Below are 18,187 nucleotides of genomic sequence, written 5' to 3' on the forward strand. Positions count from 1 at the left end.
TTCTACCACTAGGTTTGTAGTTTCACTGTTCTACCACTAGGTTTTGTGTGTACGCATGGTCGGAGTTGTGCTTACATTTACACACGTTCCTGCGCACAGGTACATGTTGATAAATTCCATACTTTGCGTGGGAATGCTCGTACGCACGCTTTACGCACAGATCTGTGCGTACGAACGGTTGATAAATGAGGCCCCAGAACATGACCTGACGTCACCAAACACCTTTATTACAGGAGACAATCTGGACCTGGACCCGGACTTGGACCTGAACCTGAATCTGAACCTGGTCCCAGCTGTGTGTCCTTGAAGAGTGATGCATCAAAGGATTTACGTGTCTTTTTTAAAGATGCTCCTAGTTTTCCTTCAGACGGGTGAGTTGTTTGTAAATGTTGTTTCTGAAAAACGTAACTGAGACTTAAACATTTCCATGGTAACATGTTTAAAGTGAACATTTCTCTGTTTTGCTGCCGTTCTTAGATGGTTGTTGATGTTTCCAGAAACACAGCAGACTATAAAGGGGGTGTTGGAGTCTCTTCTGAGTGACTGTAGTTCAGCGGTTTGTCCAGCAGGGGCATCTTTCTGCTGTGGTTGCAACATCATTTAGGGAGGAAGTTCTCCTCAGGTGGACGGTGTTGCTGGATGCAGGAGGACAGATGGTTCCTGGAACCATGTGGACATTGATCTATTGAGAAGCTGGTGGGGGCCTTGGGGGCCTATGCGGGGGGTTACCTCATGGCGGTGGGGGGGGTGGCTGAGGTGGGCTCAGGCGGGGGTGGGGCCCGGGTCCAGGATCGGACCTCCCCTGGCCGGGGGGTGCGCGGGCGGGCGCGGCGGCGGGGTGGAGCCATTCTCAGGTGTCTATGTCTTATGTTGTCAGTATGAATGGGGGGATGTTGGACCGTTTCCCCCTCCGTCTGGGGGCTCCGGCGGCGGCAGGGGCGTCCGTGGAGGTACGGTGGGGCCCTGACCCGGCTCGGAGGGCCGGCCCCCGTCTACTGGATGGCCGGTGGGGGAGCGTGGGCGTCTTTCCAGGGCCGGCTCTGCTGGTCCTGCCTCCTGGCTCCAATCTCTCTCTGAAATGTTCTGGTGGTCAAACATCCCAGGGTGGACAGGAGCTGGATGTGCACTGGTTGCGTTTTGTCTCTCACTCCAACATGGGTTGTGAATCACGGCATAGATCCATCAGAATGTTTTTGGGGAAGCGGTACCTGCTGAGCAGCCGCTCTGTCTCTCACTGAACAGATCAGCTCTTTGAAAACGCGCTCCCTGCGGAGCGCGTTTTTGCGGAGCGCACGGTCTCTAAATCCTCCTTCAGTGCAAGATAAGCCGGTATTTGTATTTTCTTTTCAGGTCGTCCTGCCACAGCTGTCTTTTATAGCTGTCACACCAATTATTCAAAATGTCTAAATTACTAATGGAGAATTTTTATTAATTGGAGGAAACGGGGAACATGAGTGAAGTCTGAGATCGCTGAACACTGTGACTCTATAATGGGTTCTATTTGTAGTTTCACTGTTCTACCACTAGGCTTGTATTTTCACTGTTCTACCACTAGGTTTTGTGTGTACGCATGGTCGGAGTTGTGCTTACATTTACACGCGTTCCTGCGCATAGGTACATGTTGATAAATTCCATACTTTGCGTGGGAATGCTCGTACGCACACTTTACGCACAGATCTGTGCGTACGAATGGTTGATAAATGAGGCCCCAGAACATGACCTGACGTCACCAAACACCTTTATTACAGGAGACAATCTGGACCTGGACCTGGACCTGGACCTGGACCTGGACCTGGACCTGGACCTGGACCTGAATCTGAACCTGGTCCCAGCTGTGTGTCCTTGAGGAGTGACAGGTCAAAGGATCCCATTATCTATTTTAAAGAGTCTCCTGGTTTTCCTTCAGAAAGGTGAGTTGTTTATAAACGTTGTTTCTGAAAAACGTAACTGAGACTGAAACGTTTCCATGGTAACATGTTTAAAGTGAACATTTCTCTGTTTTGCTGACATTCTTAGATGGTTGTTGATGTTTCCAGAAACACAGCAGACTATAAAGGGGGTGTTGGAGTCTCTTCTGAGTGACTGTAGTTCAGCGGTTTGTCCAGCAGGGGCATCTTTCTGCTGAGGTTGCAACATCATTTAGGGAGGAAGTTCTCCTCAGGTGGACGGTGTTGCTGGATGCAGGAGGACAGATGGTTCCTGGAACCATGTGGACATTGATCTATTGAGAAGCTGGTGGGGGCCTTGGGGGCCTATGCGGGGGGTTACCTCATGGCGGTGGGGGGGTGGCTGAGGGGGGCTCAGGCGGGGGTGGGGCCCGGGTCCAGGGATCGGACCTCCCCTGGCCGGGGGGTGCGCGGGCGGGCGCGGCGGCGGGGTGGCACCATTCCCAGGTGTCTATGTCTTATGTTGTCAGTATGAATGGGAGGATGTTGGACCGTTTCCCCCTCCGTCTGGGGGCTCCGGCGGTGCCGGGGGCGCCCGTGGAGGTACGGTGGGGCCCTGGCCCGGCTCGGAGGGCTGGCCCCCGTCTACTGGATGGCCGGTGGGGGGGCGCGGGTGTCTTATCAGGGCCGGCTTTGCTGGTCCTGCCTCCTGGCTTCGGCCTCCGCTCCCCCTTCTTCCCCCCCTACACGATTCATACGCACATAGGCGAAGGGCGGGGGGTCCGGGTCGTGGGGGGCACTGTCCCGCGTGGCCCGGCACTCCCCGCCTAACGGTTTTAACAGCACTGTAGACACTGCACATTCAACACTTGTTAAATACATTTGACAAGGACACGTAGTTCGGGAGGGGGGGGGTCGGTGTCAAATCGATGATCGCAGGCGGTGGGTTGCCTCCCTCCTACTTCTTCCCTCTGTGGGGTTGCTGGTGGCCTGGGTTCTAGGTTCTTCCGTGTCGGCCTCTGGTCTCGCGGGTGGCGGGGTTGCTCCCCCCCTCCCCCATTATAGACACACTTCAGGTGGAGCTTTGTTTGGTTTATTACACACACACACACACACACACACACACACACACACACACACACACACACACACACACACACACACACACACATAGCCACAAAGACATGTCTTCAACCCCCCCATCCACCCTCCCCCCCAAAAAAAGAGAAGCTGGTCTTTGTGGACACTTGCTGGACCTTCTTGTAGCACCAGATTGAGATCTGGTACTGGGAGAAAGATGTGGACGTTCTCAGTCTCAGGAGGACCAGATAACCTTAAAAATGACAGGAAGTCCTCTGGTGGACTGTCCTCATCCAATCATGACTCCATGGACCTTTAGACATCATGTGACCTAGTTCTTCATGATTCCTCCACAGAGTGGACCAGCAGATCTCAGAGTCCCCCAGCGGTCCATCTGTCCAGCAGCACCAGTCCCAGCTGGACTCCGTCTTTCAGGTCTGTCCATGAACAACAACTGTCTCCACATGTCCTCATGTCCATCTGCATGCTGGTCTCTGGAGACCAGTGGACTGTCAGTCTGTCCATCATGGTCCTGATGTTTGTCTCCATGCTGGTCTCTGGAGACCAGTGGACTGTCAGTCTGTCCATCATGACCTGATGTTTGTCTCCATGCTGGTCTCTGGAGACCAGTGGACTGTCAGTCTGTCCATCATGGACCTGATGTTTGTCTCCATGCTGGTCTCTGGAGACCAGTGGACTGTCAGTCTGTCCATCATGGTCCTGATGTTTGTCTCCATGCTGGTCTCTGGAGACCAGTGGACTGTCAGTCTGTCCATCATGGTCCTGATGTTTGTCTCCATGCTGGTCTCTGGAGACCAGTGGACTGTCAGTCTGTCCATCATGACCTGATGCCCATCTGCATGCTGGTCTCTGGAGACCAGTGGACTGTCAGTCTGTCCATCATGGACCTGATGTTTGTCTCCATGCTGGTCTCTGGAGACCAGTGGACTGTCAGTCTGTCCATCATGGACCTGATGTTTGTCTCCATGCTGGTCTCTGGAGACCAGTGGACTGTCAGTCTGTCCATCATGGGTCTGATGTTTGTCTCCATGCTGGTCTCTGGAGACCAGTGGACTGTCAGTCTGTCCATCATGGACCTGATATTTGTCTCCATGCTGGTCTCTGGAGACCAGTGGACTGTCAGTCTGTCCATCATGGACCTGATGTTTGTCTCCATGCTGGTCTCTGGAGACCAGTGGACTGTCAGTCTGTCCATCATGGACCTGATGTTTGTCTCCATGCTGGTCTCTGGAGACCAGTGGACTGTCAGTCTGTCCATCATGGACCTGATGTTTGTCTCCATGCTGGTCTCTGGAGACCAGTGGACTGTCAGTCTGTCCATCATGGACCTGATGTTTGTCTCCATGGTTTCAGTCTGGTTGTGTCCTTCATGTGTCTTCTGTTCCAGCTGCTGGAGGACGACATCGTCATGTTTGTGAAGGACGAGCTGAAGAAGATCCAGAAGGTTCTGAGTCCAGATTACCCAGAATCCTCAGAGAGTCTGGAGGAGGATGAAGATGAAGAGCAGAAGAGCATCCGAGAGACATTCATGAAGCTCACAGTGAAGTTCTTGAGGAGGAGGAAGCAGGAGAAACTGGCCGACTTCCTGCAGAACAGTAAGACATTTCTCTGAACATCTGAGCTGCTGGATAAACCACACCCAATGTCTCAGTAGATGAGCAAAATTCACAGATCAGACACAACATTAAACCCACTGGAAGGTGGAGGAACTCAGCTCATCTTCTGTTAGGAACATCTCATTAATAGGATAATTAATATCCCAGCAAACATGGCTGGGGGGTCTGGGAGGGGGCTCGGGCGGGGGACTGTGGCTAGGGTGTCCCCGGTTTTCCTGGGGGGGGGCTGGGCTGTGGGCATGGGTCCCGCTCGAAGGGCCCTGCCTGGGTGGGGGGTGGCTGTCTGCGCTGAGGGGGCATTGCTGCCTTGGTCCTCCGTTGCTGGGCAGGGACTCCGTGACCCTTGGGGTGTCCGCCGGGGTGGCCCGGGGGGTGGGGCCGGGTCCGGGGATCGGGCCTCCGCTGACCGGGGGGTGCACGGGCGGGCGCGGCGGCGGGGTGGCCCCATTCCCAGGTGTCTATGTCTTATGTTGTCAGTATGAATGGGGGGATGTTGGACCGTTTCCCCCTCCGTCTGGGGGTGCCGGCGGCGCCCGTGGAGGTGCGGTGGGGCCCTGGCCCGGCTCGGAGGGCCGGCCCCCGTCTACTGGATGGCCGGTGGGGGAACGTGGGCGTCTTACCAGGGCCGGCTTTGCTGGTCCTGCCTCCTGGCTTCGGTCTCTGGGAGGGGGAAATGGTTGTGGACCCCCCGGGGAGGGAGGTGGGTTCCAGGTTCTCCTCTGTGGGGTTGCTGGTGGCCTGGCGGGGTTGCCCCCCCCCCTTCCCCACTATAGATACACTTCAGGTGGATTATTACTTACACACACACACACACACACACACACACACACACACACACACACACACACACACACACACACACACACACACACACACACACACACACACACACACACTGGCTTGTTCACCTGCATGGTTGCTCTGTAGTTTTTGGGGTTAGTTAGCGGTAGCTTAGCTCAGACTGTGATCAGATCTCGGTTTTGTGTTTCGTTTGTGGGTTTTGTTGCAGATTGTATGTGTATATTTATGTATGTGTATGCATATGTATGTGTATATCAAATCAAATCAAACTTTATTTATATAGCACTTTTCATACAAATAATGAAACACAAAGTGCTTAACAGAAAAAAAACAAAAAAAAAACAAGAAAAGCAAATAAACATAAAAATTATTAATGCTACCCCCCCCCCCGCAGACACAAGCACACTACAATTCACCTATACACACAGACACACACGCAGACACACGGTGTAGACATGGCTAGGCACAGAGGATCCAGGTGAGGAAACGGTAACAGGGAGCTGTCCACGCCAGGAGGTCTCATAGCCCGCAGCTACAAGGGGGGGGGGGGGCCCACAGAGACCATCCCGGCCCGGACGGAAAGAGGAGTCCACACCACAGCGGTGAAGCCGTGGTGCAGAGCTCCACCACCATCCAGGCCAGAACCACCCCCAGAACCACCCCCTGCAGGCCAGAGTCACTCCCAGCATGGAGGCTCCCCATGAGGAAACACTGGAGCTAAAAGCTACAAGAAAGCAGGATAAAATACACTAAAGGAGTTTATAAAAAACATAAAAACATAAAACATACAAACATAAAATCCTAAAAGTATGTCTAGAAAGTAAGACATTAAAAACTAAAATAATAAGACAGTAAAATGTATAAAATAGACCATAAATAACAACTAAAATATTTAGATAAAACATTGAGATTAAACAAAAATAAAATACGATAAGAAAGGATAAACTAAATATAAAACAGAGCAGTAAGATTCAATAAAAATAAGGGCGAGCATAACAAATGTAAAAGAGTTAAATGAGTCAGTTAAAAGCCTGATTAAAGAGATGGGTCTTGAGCCTCTTTTTAAAAACATCAACAGTCTCTGCGGCCCTATATATATGTATATATACTCAATATAGTAATAATGTACATATAAATGCCTTAGGTTTTTACCAGCATGGTATCAACCATTAATCTGTGTGCAGACAAGGCAGAAAAAAAAAAAAAATCCCAGTAACTTGTGTGTCTGAAGTGAATCGTAGAGGAAACACTGTTGTTGTTCCTCTGATTGATTGGAGGGGTTTTTGGGAGGAAAACACTTGAATACTCATTGAACGGCAGATCAGTGAATGTTGGAATGTTGATTCATTAGAGGAAGTGGAACTTGTTGTGGGCTGGTTTTAAAGCACTAAGTGGTTTTCTTTATTTCATCTTTATTTAGATACCGTCGATGCAGTTTGTCAATCCAAACTCAAAGTTCAGCTGCAGAAGAAGTACCAGCATGTGTCTGAGGGAATCACTAAAGCAGGAGAGAAAACCCTTCTGGAGCAGATCTACACGGAGCTCTACATCACAGAGGGAGGGACCGGAGAGGTCAATAAAGAACATGAAGTCAGACAGATTGAAGCAGCTTCCAGGAAACCAGACGGAGCAGAAACAGCCGTCAGACAGGAAGACATCTTTAAACCCCCACCTGGAAGAGATAAACGAATCAGAACAGTGATGACGAAGGGAGTGGCCGGCATCGGGAAAACAGTCCTAACACAGAAGTTCAGTCTGGACTGGGCTGAAGGCAGAACCAACCAGGACATCCAGTTCCTGCTTCCATTCACCTTCAGACAGCTGAATGTGCTGAGAGAGGAGAAGTTCAGCTTGGTGGAACTAGTTCATCACTTCTTCACTGAAACCAAAGGAATCTGCAGCTTTGAAGAGTTCCAGGTCGTGTTCATCTTTGACGGTCTGGATGAGAGTCGACTTCCTCTGGACTTCCACAACTCTACAATCATCAGTGACCCCAGAAGGTCCACCTCAGTGGACGTGCTGCTGACAAACCTCATCAGGGGGAACCTGCTTCCTTCTGCTCGTCTCTGGATCACGACACGACCCGCAGCAGCCAATCAGATCCCTCCTGAGTGTGTCTCCATGGTGACGGAGGTCAGAGGGTTCACTGACCCACAGAAGGAGGAATACTTCAGGAAGAGGTTCAGAGATGAGGAGCAGACCAGCAGGATCATCTCCCACATCAAGACATCACGGAGCCTCCACATCATGTGCCACATCCCAGTCTTCTGCTGGATCACTGCTACGGTCCTGGAGAACGTCCTGGAGAACGTCCTGGAGAACGTCCAGGAAACCAGAGAGGGAGGGCGGCTGCCCAAGACTCTGACTGAGATGTACATCCACTTCCTGGTGGTCCAGGCCAAACTGAAGAAGTTCAAGTATGACGGAGGAGCTGGGACGGATCCACACTGGAGTCCAGAGAGCAGGAAGATGGTGGAGTCTCTGGGAAAACTGGCTTTTGAGCAGCTGCAGAAAGGAAACCTGATCTTCTATGAATCAGACCTGAAAGAGTGTGGTATAAATATCAGAGAGGCTTCGGTGTACTCAGGAGTGTTCACCCAGATCTTTAGAGAGGAGAGCGGCCTGTACCAGGACCAGGTTTTCTGCTTCATCCATCTGAGTGTCCAGGAGTTTCTGGCTGCTCTTCATGTCCATCAGACCTTCATCAAGTCTGGAGTCAACCTGCTGGAGGGACAGAGAAAAACCTCAACATGGACAACCTCTCGCACATCTGAAACACGAGAAGTTCAGGAAGAGCATGAAGATGAAGAGACTCGCTTCTATCGAAGTGCTGTGGACAAGGCCTTACAGAGTCCAAACGGACACCTGGACTTGTTCCTGCGCTTCCTCCTGGGTCTTTCACTGGAGACCAATCAGAACCTCCTACGAGGTCTGATGGAACCAGAACAAAGAAGTTCACAGAACAATCAGAAAACACTTAACTACATCAAGTGGAAGATCAGTGGGGATCTGTCTGCAGAGAGAAGCATCAACCTGTTCCACTGTCTGAATGAACTGAACGATCGGTCTCTGGTGAAGGAGATCCAAGACTCCCTGAGGTCAGGACGTCTCTCCACAGATGAACTGTCTCCTGCTCAGTGGTCGGCTCTGGTCTTCATCTTACTGTCATCAGAAGAAGATCTGGAGGTGTTTGACCTGAAGAAGTTCTCAGCTTCAGAGGAGGCTCTACGGAGGCTGCTGCCGGTGGTCAAAGCCTCCAAGAAAGTTCTGTAAGTACCAACAGGCACATGTTGGACCTCTGGAGTGGAGGCTAGTTTCTGACTACGTCTGGTTTTACCTCCACATTTCATGTTTTCTTCACTTGTTTGGGTCTTTTTTCAGCACAACCTCACATGAGTGAGTTTACGCTGGTTCTTTCATTTCCAGAGACTTTAATGACTCATTGGACCTAAAAACACACACAAGCATGAACTCTGACAAGGAAACACTTTCATTTCTGTTTGTCCTGGGGGGGCAGGATGAGCTGGAGATCAGCAGAACAGTTGCAGACACAACTACATTTTCTTCCACGACAGTGAAATAACCTGGTGGTTGTTCTTTTCTTCTGTCTGCAGACTTAGTGCCTGTCACCTCTCAGAGAACATCTGTCCACTTCTGTCCTCAGCTCTCAGCTCTCAGTCCTCACACCTGAGAGAGCTGGACCTGAGCAACAACGACCTGCAGGATTCTGGACTGAAGAAGCTGTGTCCTGGACTGGAGAGTCCACACTGTAAACTGGAGTCTCTCAGGTCAGGATTCATTCAAGTCTTCTCCAGGTCTAGTGAACATGCTGCTAAACGTGTCTGCAGCAGGACACTTGAGCAGAGGACATGCATAGACCTGTGTTGTGTGTCTGCAGCAGGACACCTGAGCAGAGAACATGCATAGACCTGTGTTGTGTGTCTGCAGCAGGACACCTGAGCAGAGAACATGCATAGACCTGTGTTGTGTGTCTGCAGGCTGTCAGGCTGTCTGATCTCAGAGGAAGGAAGTGCTTCTCTGGTCTCAGCTCTGACCTCCAACCCCTCCCACCTGAGAGAGCTGGACCTGAGCAACAACGACCTGCAGGATTCTGGACTGAAGAAGCTGTGTCCAGGACTGGAGAGTCCACACTGTCACCTGGAGTCTCTCAGGTCAGGATTCATTCAAGTCTTCTCCAGGTCCAGTGAACATGCTGCTAAACGTGTCTGCAGCAGGACACCTGAGCAGAGAACATGCATAGACCTGTGTTGTGTGTCTGCAGCAGGACACCTGAGCAGAGAACATGCATAGACCTGTGTTGTGTGTCTGCAGCAGGACACTTGAGCAGAGGACATGCATAGACCTGTGTTGTGTGCCTGCAGCAGGACACTTGAGCAGAAAACATGCATAGACCTGTGTTGTGTGTCTGCAGCAGGACACCTGAGCAGAGAACATGCAGCATACCTGTGTTGTGTGTCTGCAGCAGGACACTTGAGCAGAGAAAGTGCAGCAGACCTGTGTTGTGTGTCTGCAGCAGGACACCTGAGCAGAGAACATGCATAGACCTGTGTTGTGTGTCTGCAGCAGGACACCTGAGCAGAGGACATGCATCAGACCTGTGTTGTGTGTCTGCAGGCTGTCAGGCTGTCTGATCTCAGAGGAAGGAAGTTCTTATCTGGTCTCAGCTCTGACCTCCAACCCCTCCCACCGGAGAGAGCTGGACCTGAGCTACAACCATCCAGGAAGGTCAGCAGGGAAGCTTCTGTCTAGACTGGAGGATCCCCGCTGGAGACTGGACACTCTCAGGTAGGGCACTCTCAGGTAGGACACTCTCAGGTAGGACACACTCAGGTAGGACACTCTCAGGTAGGACACACTCAGGTAGGACACTCTCAGGTAGGACACACTCAGGTAGGACACTCTCAGGTAGGATACTCTCAGGTAGGACACAGCAGGGGAGAAGGGGAAAGACAAGACTAGATATACACCGGGGATAACGAGATACAGGTGACGACAATCAGGTCAGATGGAAACAGGAGGGACAGAACTGAAACTAAAACTGGGGGAAATGTCAAACACTGACATTACCCTCCCCCAAGGGTCAGATCCCAGATGTCCCACTGAATCATCACAAAAAAACAACCCAGGGCGGGCGGGGGGGCCTGGAGGAGGGCCTAGGCCAACACATGGTCAAAGTTCGGGGGGTCGCCCTCGGGGCCGGGCCGACGGGCGAGACAGTTCCGGGGGACACTGGGTCCTCGGCGCTGGCTGAAGGGGGTCCAGGACCACCGCCGGAGCAGGAACAGACCGGTGCTGGCGCCGACGTCGTCTCCCTTGAAGCTGAAGGCTCGGACTTGGGAAAGCCAGGCGTATTCCCCGGAATGGGGACCCTCTTCCGTGACGCGTAGCATGTTCCTCTGGGACTCCCGGCAGAAGAACTGAAAGATGCTGAGGTACTTTCCTGCTGGGTCCATCTTGGCTGGTCCGTTCTGTCACAGAGTGGTTTTGTTGAGGACCCAAACGCAGGAGAGCAGGAGGCAGGAGTTCCAGAAAACTCAGGTTTATTTGTAAAGATAAACCAAAAACTCTGCTGAGCAGGATCAACAAGGCAGAACAAAAACAGAAATCCAAAAACTGGACGAGGAGAAACATGGAGGTAGAAACAGTCCGGACCAGCAGGAGCAGGAAAGACAAGACTAGAAATAACAGGGGATAACGAGACACGGGGGATAACGAGACACAGGGGATAACGAGACACAGGGGATAACGAGACACGGGGGATAACGAGACACAGGGGATAACGAGACACAGGGGATAACGAGACACAGGGGATAACGAGACACAGATGATAACGAGACACAGATGATAACGAGACACAGGGGATAACGAGACACAGGGGATAACGAGACACAGGGGATAACGAGACACAGGGGATAACGAGACACAGGTGATAACGAGACACAGGGGATAACGAGACACAGGGGATAACGAGACACAGGGGATAACGAGACACAGGTGATAACGAGACACAGGGGATAACGAGACACGGGATAACGAGACACAGATGATAATGAGACACAGGGGATAACGAGACACAGAGGATAACGAGACACAGGGGATAACGAGACACGGGATAACGAGACACAGATGATAATGAGACACAGGGGATAACGAGACACGGGATAACGAGACACAGGGGATAACGAGACACAGGTGATAACGAGACACAGGGGATAACGAGACACAGATGATAATGAGACACAGGGGATAACGAGACACAGGGGATAACGAGACACAGATGATAATGAGACACAGGGGATAACGAGACACAGGGGATAACGAGACACAGGGGATAACGAGACACGGGATAACGAGACACAGATGATAACGAGACACAGGGGATAACGAGACACAGGTGATAACGAGACACAGATGATAACGAGACACAGGGGATAACGAGACACAGATGATAACGAGACACAGATGATAACGAGACACAGGTGATAACGAGACACAGGGGATAACGAGACACAGAGGATAACGAGACACAGGGGATAACGAGACACAGGATAACGAGACACAGGGGATAACGAGACACAGGGGATAACGAGACACAGGTGATAAGGAGACACAGAGGATAACGAGACACAGGGGATAACGAGACACAGAGGATAACGAGACACAGGGGTTAACGAGACACAGGGGATAACGAGACACAGGGGATAACGAGACACAGATGATAACGAGACACAGGGGATAACGAGACACAGGTGATAACGAGACACAGGATAACGAGAAAAAGGGGATAACGAGACACAGGGGATAACGAGACACAGGTGATAATGAGACACAGGGGATAACGAGACACAGATGATAACGAGACACGGGATAACGAGACACAGATGATAACGAGACACAGGGGATAACGAGACACAGGATAACGAGACACAGGGGATAACGAGACACAGATGATAACGAGACACAGGGGATAACGAGACACGGGATAACGAGACACAGATGATAACGAGACACAGGGGATAACGAAACACAGGGGATAACGAGACACAGGTGATAACGAGACACAGATGATAACGAGACACAGGGGATAACGAGACACAGATGATAACGAGACACAGATGATAACGAGACACAGGTGATAACGAGACACAGGGGATAACGAGACACAGAGGATAACGAGACACAGGGGATAACGAGACACAGGATAACGAGACACAGGGGATAACGAGACACAGGGGATAACGAGACACAGGTGATAAGGAGACACAGAGGATAACGAGACACAGGGGATAACGAGACACAGAGGATAACGAGACACAGGGGTTAACGAGACACAGGGGATAACGAGACACAGGGGATAACGAGACACAGATGATAACGAGACACAGGGGATAACGAGACACAGGTGATAACGAGACACAGGATAACGAGAAAAAGGGGATAACGAGACACAGGGGATAACGAGACACAGGTGATAACGAGACACAGGGGATAACGAGACACAGATGATAACGAGACACGGGATAACGAGACACAGATGATAACGAGACACAGGGGATAACGAGACACAGGATAACGAGACACAGGGGATAACGAGACACAGATGATAACGAGACACAGGGGATAACGAGACACAGGTGATAACGAGACACAGGGGATAATGAGAAACAGATGATAACGAGACACAGGGGATAACGAGACACAGGATAACGAGACACAGGGGATAACGAGACACAGGGGATAATGAGACACAGGGGATAACGAGACACAGAGGATAACGAGACACAGGGGATAACAAGACACAGGGGATAACGAGACACAGGCGATAATGAAACACAGGGGATAATGAGACACAGGAAATAATGAGACACAGGGGATAACGAGACACAGGGGATAATGAGACACAGGGGATAACGAGACACAGGGGATAACGAGACACACAGGATAACGAGACACAGGTGATAACGAGACACAGGTGATAACGAGACACAGGGGATAACGAGACACAGGGGATAACGAGACACACAGGATAACGAGACACAGGTGATAACGAGACACAGGTGATAACGAGACACAGGTGATAACTAGACACAGAGGATAACGAGACACAGGGGATAACGAGACACAGGTGATAACGAGACACAGGTGATAACGAGACACAGGGGATAACGAGACACAGGTGATAACGAGACACAGGTGATAACGAGACACAGGTGATAACTAGACACAGAGGATAACGAGACACAGGTGATAACGAGACACAGGTGATAACGAGACACAGGGGATAACGAGACACAGGGGATAACGAGACACAGGGGATAACGAGACACACAGGATAACGAGACACAGATGATAATGAGACACAGGGGATAACGAGACACAGAGGATAACGAGACACACAGGATAATGAGACACAGGAAATAATGAGACACAGGGGATAACGAGACACAGGGGATAATGAGACACAGGAGATAACGAGACACAGGGGATAACGAGACACACAGGATAACGAGACACAGGTGATAACGAGACACAGGTGATAACGAGACACAGGGGATAACGAGACACAGGTGATAACTAGACACAGAGGATAACGAGACACAGGGGATAACGAGACACAGGTGATAACGAGACACAGGTGATAACGAGACACAGGTGATAACTAGACACAGAGGATAACGAGACACAGGGGATAACGAGACACAGGTGATAACGAGACACAGGTGATAACGAGACACAGGGGATAACGAGACACAGGGGATAACGAGACACAGGGGATAACGAGACACACAGGATAACGAGACACAGGTGATAACGAGACACAGGTGATAACGAGACACAGGTGATAACGAGACACAGAGGATAACGAGACACAGGGGATAACGAGACACAGGATAACGAGACACAGGGGATAACGAGACACAGGTGACGACAATCAGGGCAGAAGGAAACAGGAGGGACAGAACTGAAACTAAAACTGGGGGAAAGTTTCAAACCAGGAGTGTCCAACAGGTGATGGGGGGGGGGACATCTCTGCTTCCTCTGAGAGAGACTGAGCTGGTCTGACCCCCCTCCTCCTGTCAGGGGTGGGATGTTATTTAGAGGACCCTGGTCCTCTAAATCAAGGGTTCTTAACCTTTCTGACCTTGGGACCCAATGTTTTCAGTACAGCGTGGCCCAGGGCCCATTAAATATTAACACTTTATAGCAGGGGTATTCAACTAAAACTTTAAGAGGTCCATTTAGCAAACAAGTGTGCATATATAAAAATAGAGCGGGAACAAAACTTAGTTTGACTGTACTTTATTTAAGATTTATTAATCAGTTGTCAGAGGACTCAGCGCGTCAAGTTTCATCCGAGCCTGATCAGCTGAGACGGGCACAGCCCGCAGCTCTCTGGCTACGGAGCAGCAGAGTCTTTCCGATGCTTTTGAGAAAGCCCGAACAGTCCAGTCCAGCAGACACGTCAGCCCACGCATCTACATGTACAATCCTTCAGCAGTAACGACGGAGCGGCACCGACCTCCCCGGCCGCGGGGACCATGGATTGGCGGGGACGCGTCAGGATAAATGATCACGCCGCGCTCGCTCGCTCTGGGCGCGGACCCAAGTAATCGATCCCTGATCCTGGCGGATCTAAACGTACTCTGTACAAAATGAAGGATTTTCTCTGTAAATACACACCATTTCTCTTACTATTACACGTACAGCTAGCTGAGTGTCTTCTCCTCATTTGATCGGGAGTTGCTATGCAGTCCCGCGGCCCACATGTACAAAACTGAATTTTTTTTGCGGCCCACTAGGTGGCACTTGCGGCCCAAGTGTGGGCCGCAGCCCTATGGTTAAGAATCACTGCTCTAAATAACATCCCACCCCTGAGAGAGACTGAGCTGGTCTGACCCTCCTCCTCCTTCCAGGGTGGAGCCTGCTGGACAACGATTTCTGACACCAGGTCCGAGGAAGTGTAAGTGTGTTTTTATTCAACCATCTTCACTCCTTCATGAGTCCATCAGTGATCAATAACTGATCAATAATAACTGCAGCTGCTTGTTTGTTCTCTCCATCAGATTCCTGTCAACTCACCATCGACACAAACACAGTCCACAATAGGATCAAAATGTCTAACAAGAACAGGAAGATGACGTGTATGAACCAGGCTCGGTCATATCCTGATCATCCAGACAGGTTTGATCCCTGGTTTCAGCTGATGTGTAGTGAAGTTCTGACGGGTCGCTGTTACTGGGAGGTCCAGAGGAGAGGACCTGTTTTTGTATCAGTGAGTTACAGAAGAATCAGCAGGAAAGGAGGCTCTGACTGTTTGTTTGGAAGAAACGATCATTCCTGGTGTCTGGAATTTTTTTCAGATGGTCAGTACCGGCTCCTTCACAATAACAGCTGCACACCCACCTTCTCCTCATGTCAAACTCCAGACTCTCGCAAATCCATCTTCTCCTCACGTTCATCTTCAGTCCCTGACAGACTAGGAGTGTACGTGGACGTTCCTGCTGGAACTCTGTCCTTCTACGGAGTCTTCTCTGACAGACTGATCCACATCCACACCGTCAACACCACCTTCTCTGGACCTCTCTATGCTGGATTTGGCTTCTATCCTTGGCCTGATTCCATATTTGGTTCAGTGTCTCTGGTACTGGTCTGAGTCTGGTTCCTCAGTGTCTCTGTGTCCAGTTTAGTCTCCAGAGTCTCCTGTCAGAGAAACTGTCTCTGTTGGATCCTGGACTTGGACTCTGGTTCTGGTTCCTCAGAGTCTCCATGATGATGATGATGATGAAGGTGATGATGATGATGATGATGATGATGGTGATGATGATGATGATGATGATGATGATGATGATGAAGATGATGATGATGATGATGATGATGATGGTGATGATGATGATGATGGTGATGATGATGATGATGATGATGATGATGATGATGATGATGAGGATGATGATGATGATGATGATGATGATGATGATGATGAGGATGATGAGGATGATGATGATGGTGATGATGGTGATGATGATGATGGTGATGATGATGATGATGATGATGATGATGATGATGATGAGGATGATGATGATGATGATGATGATGATGATGATGATGAAGATGATGATGATTTAGTTTTTTGGTTTATTGTATTTTTATTTGAACTTTTTCACATTTAAACATTAAATCATTTACTGGATTGTTGATGTTTGATCATGAATTAGATTTGTATCTCATTATTCTTGTTTTATTCTTGATTCTGTCTCTAAATGTTTTCATATTTGACTTCATGTTTAGATTCCTAAAATCTTGTTTGTTCCCTGAAACGAAAAAGTTTGAGCTTCAAATCTAAACATTTCCTTTTTACATTCAACTTTTCCAGTTTGTATAATATTTGATTGATTAATCTGATTGTTTTAATTTGATTCCTTCAGTTTTCAAAGTTGTTCATGTAAAAATGAAGTGAGAAGATGGAAATATTCATGTAACATCCAACATGTAAAAACATCAGCAACATTTTTAAAAGTATTCAAGTACTCTTGAAACCAGTTTTTTAAGGAAAGGTTTATTTACTGCAACTTTAAAAACATGAGGTACATATCCTAAGTTTAGGGATAAGTTGATCTGGTCCAGTATTGTCGTACCAATAAGAGAAAAAAATATGTACTGTGCAAAACATGTTTAAATAAATGTAAATTACCTTTTATGTTGCATGTACTTGGCAAACATGAGAATGTAACATGTTTACTGCTGGGTATTGATCTGCTGCCAAAGGTCTGAATAAAACAATCTGGACAGAAAAAGTTTCATTTCTGTAACAACAAAGATAATTAGAGCTGCAAATAGCGATGAACGGGCCATCATACGTGCAATTTCCACCAATAATAGTCAAGGACTCAAAACTAAGTCCGATGACTCCACCATGACTCTTTCTGTCAAACCTTTCAAAAGTTATGGCATAAAATAGGAACTATCAAATATGGACCAATCAGAAGAAGGAGCGGGGCTAGTTTTCACCAATTATGGTCAAGGACTCAAAACTAAGTCCGATGACACCACCCACCACTCTCTATGTCAAACCATTCAAAAGTTATAGCAGAATCACATATCGATCAGCTACTAGTATCACTTCCTGTTTAGCATTTCACGCCATTTCAAGAAAACTCAGGATTTTGAACTTTTCATCGTTAACGTCTTTTGTGTCTCCTAAGCGAGTTTTATGTCGAACGGACAATCCCGCTAGGAGGAGTTCCTTAAAGTACGACACGTGAAAATGGCCGACTTCCTGTTGGGTTTCGGCCATGGTGCCAAGAGACTTTTCTCTGGCCGTTTCCGAATTCGGACACTACCAAAACTTCCATAGTAGGTGGTTCCATAGTAGTGGCGCCTGCTATCAGGCGCCACTACTATGGAACCAACTTCCAATCTGGGTTAAGGGGGCTGACACCACCTCCACCTTTAAAACTAAACTTAAAACATTTCTGTTTAGTAAAGCCTATAGTTAGTGTTTAGTAAACCTCTAGCTGGTGTTGGTAAATCTCTAGGTAGTGTAAACTTTAGTGTGTCAGAGTCGCTCCTGTGGTTTCTTGTGCTGGCCCCCCCTTCTCCTCCCTTTTCTCTTTTTTGTCCATGTTGCAGCATCCTTTGCCGGACACCGGAACCTGCAGTGTGGGAGTGAGGGGGGCAGGGTAACGGCCCCTTTTGGGCGGGGGAGAATGTTCGTCCCTCAAGACTCCTCTCCCTGGCCCTGCCCCTTCTCAACCTTTCCCCGAC

General features: G+C 49.4%; 1 protein-coding gene across 1 annotated transcript; it reads left to right on the forward strand.

Moving 5' to 3' along the window:
• The first annotated feature begins 4,250 nt into the window (after nt 1-4,250).
• Nucleotides 4,251-16,445, forward strand: LOC133423124 (NACHT, LRR and PYD domains-containing protein 3-like). The gene is made up of 7 exons (XM_061713264.1): nt 4,251-4,582; nt 6,825-8,673; nt 9,019-9,192; nt 9,403-9,576; nt 15,340-15,386; nt 15,490-16,027; nt 16,074-16,445. Exons 1-7 carry the CDS (start codon nt 4,357-4,359, stop codon nt 16,111-16,113), a joined length of 3,048 nt encoding a protein of 1,015 aa, XP_061569248.1. The 5' UTR covers nt 4,251-4,356; the 3' UTR covers nt 16,114-16,445.
• The last annotated feature ends 1,742 nt before the right edge of the window (nt 16,446-18,187 follow it).

This window comes from Cololabis saira, chromosome 22, assembly GCF_033807715.1.
Source record: "Cololabis saira isolate AMF1-May2022 chromosome 22, fColSai1.1, whole genome shotgun sequence".
Classification (NCBI taxonomy): Eukaryota; Metazoa; Chordata; class Actinopteri; order Beloniformes; family Belonidae; genus Cololabis; species Cololabis saira.

Bases quoted from the DNA above. Each gene is read 5' to 3' on its own strand.
- LOC133423124 (XM_061713264.1), top strand. From the start codon at position 4,357: ATGTGTCTTCTGTTCCAGCTGCTGGAGGACGACATCGTCATGTTTGTG. The intron at 8,674-9,018 runs GTAAGTACCAAC...TTCTGTCTGCAG, and splicing joins AAAGCCTCCAAGAAAGTTCT to ACTTAGTGCCTGTCACCTCT. The intron at 9,577-15,339 runs GTCAGGATTCAT...TCCTCCTTCCAG, and splicing joins TGTCACCTGGAGTCTCTCAG to GGTGGAGCCTGCTGGACAAC.